The sequence below is a fragment of the Ruditapes philippinarum genome, unplaced genomic scaffold, assembly GCF_026571515.1.
Source record: "Ruditapes philippinarum isolate M1 unplaced genomic scaffold, ASM2657151v2 ctg1821_1_1_1_1, whole genome shotgun sequence".
Taxonomy (NCBI): Eukaryota; Metazoa; Mollusca; class Bivalvia; order Venerida; family Veneridae; genus Ruditapes; species Ruditapes philippinarum.
Genome location: NW_026860905.1, coordinates 106,650 through 112,649, shown reverse-complemented (window position 1 = coordinate 112,649; position 6,000 = coordinate 106,650). Strand labels below are relative to the sequence as shown.

The window sequence follows — 6,000 nt, the reverse complement described above, 5'->3', positions numbered from 1 at the left end:
TCACATGAAACTATAATATAATAAGTAAATACAATTAAGCTTGTTTACCTTTCCACATAACCCCAGAACAAACCTGCAATGCTGGAGGAATCATACCCTTTTGAGCATAAAATAAGGGCTGGTTACATACAGTTACCATCGCTGCCATGATGTCAACCGGAGTCCTATCCATCTCATCTCGCCTCAAATAAGAATATGGACATAGAAGAACATCGCCTACTCCAGTACACCCTGCATTTTATTGGTGAAAAGACGAGAAAAAAGCATATTTTTTGAATGAGTTTAGTGCCAGTTGGTCACACCATTTAATTATTTAATACAGTTGCGGGAAGGTTGTTCTTGAACGTGCTCGGCTTGGTGATATCATTGCAAATATTTGATCGCTGTGCCCTGCAATCTCCAACAAGGATTATCTGTTTGTATAAAGTGGTCAGTGAAATAAGAAGCAACTACTTTGCGTTGTGTCTAAAATGATAATGTTTATTAACGGTAAAATAACAATGCAACGGAAATGACGTCGTATGAACTTCTTCCCTTCCCCGCCAACGGTAACGTTGTCTGGCCTGTCGTTCCCGCTAAACAGTTTTAACGTCGTAATTAACGACATTTCCTCCCAGGCGCCAAAAATATGGTAACTGTTACAATAGTCTCAAGGGGGTACAGCTTTACAATTGGTCTTGATGTATGTGTGCCCGTTTTACTGGTCGCCGAACCATGGCCGCTCGTGTCAAATCCATCTTTACCAGCCTGGATCAAAATTGTTCAATAGTTTCTAAAATTTTCCACTGTGATTTCGGGGGTTTCAAATCATGAATAATTACTAATATCGCCGACCTTTAAATCGTTTGGCTATTGTTTTCCCGTAAGTTTTTGGTGATACTGGCGTAATGACGTCAAGTACTCGTGGCGCCACCTATCCCGGAAATGGCTAATGATCTGTGACTGTATTCTCGCTTGTTTGGTAATCCCATCTCTTGAAACTGTTTTGGTTCGGATATATCTTCATTGTAAGGGCAGGGTTGTCAAAACGCCGTCCGTATAGCAAATGAGCTGGTGTAATTGGTTCTGGGTCGGTTGACTCTGACGTAACGTAAGTCAAATGGAAAACGGTCGTTCATGACGCTTTCTACCTCTGATACGATTGTTTGGAGAGTATCATAAGTGACGTATGCACTACCAAGAACCTTTTTGATAGCTGTTTTGGTAAGACCGATTAATCTTTCCCACCAACCACCAAACCAGGGAGCGCGCTTGGGAATAAATCTCCACTCTGTACCATGGTTGTGTAACGTGTCTTTTACGGAAGTAGAATTCATTAATTGGCGTATTGTATTTTGCTGCTGCTTGAAAAAGTTGTTCCGTTATCAGATATTCATAACCTTGGGTAGAGATTTTCTGCTACTGAATCGCCTAAACGCTTGTAAAAATAAAGATTCAGTCATATCTGAGACTACTTCTAGATGAACAGCTCTGGTCGAAGCACAAGTAAAAAGACAAATGTATTTGCCTTCTCATTTTTGTTTTTCCTCGTACATGTAAAGCTCCGGTGAAATCAACTCCAGTCACAGTAAAAGGTTGTGTATCTTGAACTCGTATCTTTGGCAAAGTGGTGGATCTGGCGCTGTGTACGGTCTTCCCTGACACTCGGTGGCACTGGTTAACACTTCCGGAGTAATTTCTGAATACACTGGCGTATCGATGGAATCCCAATATTTCTGGCGTATATGGGTAATAAGTGCACTCGTACCTGCGTGTAAGTGTCTTTCATGGGCGTCTATAAATTACAAGTTTCGTCAGTTGGTGGTTTGACGGAAGCAGATATGGGAATCGGGTTTGCTCAGCTAAAGGGGCGTTATGAATCCTACCACCACAGCGAATGAAGCCATTATTGTCAAGGTATAATTGTAGTTGCCTAACAAGCGTTAGGTTTCTCCTTCCGGTCTTGATACATGTAATCTCAGCGCTGTAGGTGGTTGCTTGGCAATTATGAAGCCACATCTTCTCAGCATCGGCAAGTTCTTTTACAGTTAACGTCAGAGTTGACGTATTATCGGAAGTTCTCGCAGATCGGCAATGTTGAATGAATCTCATCATATAGGCTGTCACCCTAAGAAGCTTTCTGTAACGGCTAAATCTATTGATATCAATGACATTGTGAATGTCGTAGGTTGTCATGGTAACAAGTGTATCATCTTGTTCTTCTGCGAGTAAAACAGTTGTTACAACAGCTGGTTGGCTCGGGTATCGACTTTCATCAGTTAACCAATCAGGACCTTTCTCCCATAATCTACTCTTCAGAAATTCAGTAGCTGTAATTCCTCTTGTCAACATGTCAGCCGGATTGTGCTCGGTTGGACAGTACATCCACCTTCTGTTCTCTGTAAGATTGTGTATTTCAGTCACTCTATTCTGTTCAAATGTTTTCAACTTCCGGTTGGATGACAGCCAGTGTAGAACAATTTGACTGTCAGACCACATGTGTACGGATGCTGTAGGTATCGTCTGTAGCACGTGCTGCAGAAGTCTTGAACCAATCACTACAGCCATAAGTTCAAGTCTTGGTAATGTCAGAAGCTTCAAAGGTGCGACACGTGTCCTTGATATAACACGTGCAGACTGGTCACCACGTGTAATGTATATTACTGATCCATAGGCCTTAAGGCTGGCGTCACAAAACACATGAAGATGAATATCTGAGGATGCGCTGGCAGCACTGTCGCCTATACCGGACGTAAATGCCAAAGAGTCAGTTTCCTTGAAGTAACTTCTCGGGTATCTGGTAGGGATTACACTGTTTAAGTCTTTAGCAAAGTTATACCATTGGGTCTGTAGGTCATCTGGTAGGGACATGTCCCACTCGAACTTTTGCTTCCAAATATCTTGAAGTAGGATTTTTGCACGAATTGTGAGTGGGGTCAGGAAGCCAAGGGGGTCATAAATCTTCGCTGTTTCCTTGAGTATGACACGTTTTGTCATAAATTGGGAAGTAGAAATTGTCTTCTGTGCTAAGAAAATCTGGTCTGATATCGAGTCCCATTTCATTCCAAGGATGCTAGTTATTTCTTCAGTTTCGGCTACTTCTTCCGCTTCCGCTAGGCTGCGCAGGGAACTGTTGTTAGAGCTCCAGGTCCGTAAGTTAAAACCAGCAGATGTCATCAATTTGCGTGTGTTCTGGAAGTAGTCAAGTAGAGTACTCTCGTCAGAAAAACTGGACATCACGTTATCAACATATAAGTCTTTCTTAAGTATTGCACTCACCCAAATATGATCATTGGCACTCAGATGCTTGGTTAAAGTGGCATGAAGTATAAATGGTGAACATGTGGCACCAAAAAGTACGGACTTGAATCTGTATGTTGTAAGGTCACTATTTGGATCATAAATGTCGTTCAACCATATAAATTGTGTGACGTCACGATCATTCTCGTGGAGTTGTATTTGAAGAAAAGCCTTCTCAATATCTGTGCAGACGGCATATCTGTGCTTTCTAAAGTTCACTAAAATACTCGTCAATTCGTTGATCTGAGGAGGGGTTGATTCAAGGCAATCATTAAGACTCGGTGAATTTTTGTTTTGACGACAACTACAGTCAAACACAATACGGATAGGGGTGGTGGCCGAATGTTTCTTTACTCCGTGATGTGGGATATAGTGCACGGGACGCTCACTTGATAAAACATTCACTTTCTCTATAAATCCTCTCTTTTCCTGGTCTTTAATTATGCCGTCGTACTTTTGTAGTAAAGGGGGGTCTTCACGTAATCGTCGTATGGTGTTCTGAGTTCTTCTTAATGTGATGTTATAGTTGTCGGGTAAATTAGGGTGATCAGGTTTCCATGGTAACGAGGCAGTATACTTGTCATTTTCAAAGGTAATGCAGTTCTTCTGATAATTATGCAAGTAGTCAGAAGCCTTTTCTTCTGTTGCGGGTAAAATGCCGATGGATTCTAATTTCCAGAATCGCTCAAGATCATTATAATCTGGTGCAGATGTAATAATGTTCATAATGTAGTTCGTAGCTGTGCTTGATGACGTCACCGGAAGTGGTCCGGACAGAAGAAAACCAATTTTTGACTGGACAGCTGTCGGTCCGTCGCCCCGTATAATACGGTCTCCAATTATCTCCCAATATCTATCCGCTCCAATAAGTAATGATATGTTGAATGTGTCAACTTCCGGTACTGGGTGGGCTAGTTTCAAACCTCGTAAATATGGCAAATGTGTGGCAGCTCGTATTTGGTTACGTAAAGGGACAGCAATAGACGGCACAATTAAGACATCAATGGCAATTTTCTCTGAGTTGTCAGTTATCAGGTAAACTGTGGCGGTTTCAAAATGGCCGACTTTCTTGGACTCCGCCCCGAATGCAGCCAGATGGACAACTTCAGACCCGCGTCTCTGTAATTGTAGTGTTTCGGCGAGTTCATGAGTAATAAATGAACGCTGCGCTCCTTCGTCAAATAAAATGTTTGCTTTAGCACAGGCGTGACCGGAAGTAACCTCAGCAACAGCAGTCTTCAGTAAAACGTTGTTTCTACTTTGTGTTGCAGAATGTAGAATGGCCGATTGTGCACTGGAACCGGAAGTAAGATGCGTTGTTGCTTCACTACCGGAAGTAGGGACGAAACTTGGAGCCGATGTGTTCAGTGAGCTTCCGATACTCTGATCGCAAATACTGGTATGGTGTTTCCGGTTGCATTTTCTACACCGGTGTTTTGAGCGACAGGAAGCAACAATATGGTTGCCTAAACAGTTAAAACACAGTTTCTTGCGATGAATAATGGCTTTTCTCTCCTTAGGATTTATGATGTTTTTACAGTCATTAGCAAAATGTTTATCACTGCAGAATGGACATTGGGGGCGTTGGGGTATTTGGACTTCTTGTATGTGTTGAAAACATTTCTTCTTTTGTGTTGGTCTTGTGCTTGTAAGGAAAGATGCAGTTGCCAAATGTTCATATGTAGTCTGTGTTGGCTGGCCTGAATCTATTATATTGATCTCCATCTTTAACGCTCTCCTAAGTTCCGGAAGTGACCATTCACTCCCGCCATGGTCACGTGTCATGTTCCGCTTGATCTCCGCCGGAAGTTTTTCAAGTATGACTGGTATAAGTAAATTTCCAAAGGACTCATGACCTTGACCTAGGGACTGTAGACCACGGATATATGCCTCCATCTTTTCTTGAAACGGTCTTAGACTGGACAGTTGGGAAGTTGGTCTAGGTAAATCCAACAAACCTTGCGTGTACGCATTTACAACTTTATGTGTCTGACCAAAACGTTCCTTGAGTAAATGTATAGCTTCTGAATAGTTTCCATGTGTAACATTCAAACCATCAATCACACTGGCAGCATCGTCGGACAATAGAGTTTTCAGATAGCAAAATTTCTGCACCTCAGATAGTGACATGTTGTTATGTATGCTTGACTCGTAACAGTCCCAAAATGTTTGCCACTCCAAAATGTCTCCAGTAAAATTTGGTAATGTAAGCTTCGGAAGTTTATGAAACTGTGTTGCAGACTGAATTGAAATTTCACTTACTTTATTAGCCGATGTGCTATTATTTCGGTTCCCGGAAGTTCCTTCGGTGTTACTGTGCACGGGTTGTGCGGTCTCATGGTTGTTACTATTTAGGGGCTCCTCAAGTGTGTTATTCTCAAGGGTAATTTGTGGGGAACGGGTGATCTCCACGGCAGCGCGGTGTTGAGCCTCCAAATCTCCAATTCGTATCCGAACTTCCAGCATATAGTCCTCAGTCTCGAGCATCTCGGTCTCCATGTCTATCTCATCTACTTGCGACATTATCTCCTCGTTGATCTCTTCCAGTGCCATAAGTTTGTTACGTAGAGTTTCAAAAACGGTATTAAAGTGCGTATTATCGCCCGCATATTCTTCTAATTTGCCAAGTTGACGTGTTATCACAGCCTTATGTGCACTTCTTCTCTTCTTAATTCTCAAAATATCCATAATTTCTGTTTTGTCACGGCACCAAAATGTATA

At 42.1% G+C, this 6,000-nt stretch overlaps 1 protein-coding gene across 1 annotated transcript; it reads right to left on the bottom strand.

Moving 5' to 3' along the window:
* Positions 1–1,764: 1,764 nt before the first annotated feature.
* Positions 1,765–5,967, bottom strand: LOC132713871 (uncharacterized). The gene has a single exon (XM_060696570.1). It carries the CDS (start codon positions 5,965–5,967, stop codon positions 1,765–1,767), a length of 4,203 nt encoding a protein of 1,400 aa, XP_060552553.1.
* Between the last annotated feature and the right edge of the window lie 33 nt (positions 5,968–6,000).

Excerpts from the sequence above, each read along its gene's own strand:
- LOC132713871 (XM_060696570.1), bottom strand. The coding sequence starts at position 5,967 with ATGGATATTTTGAGAATTAAGAAGAGAAGAAGTGCACATAAGGCTGTG.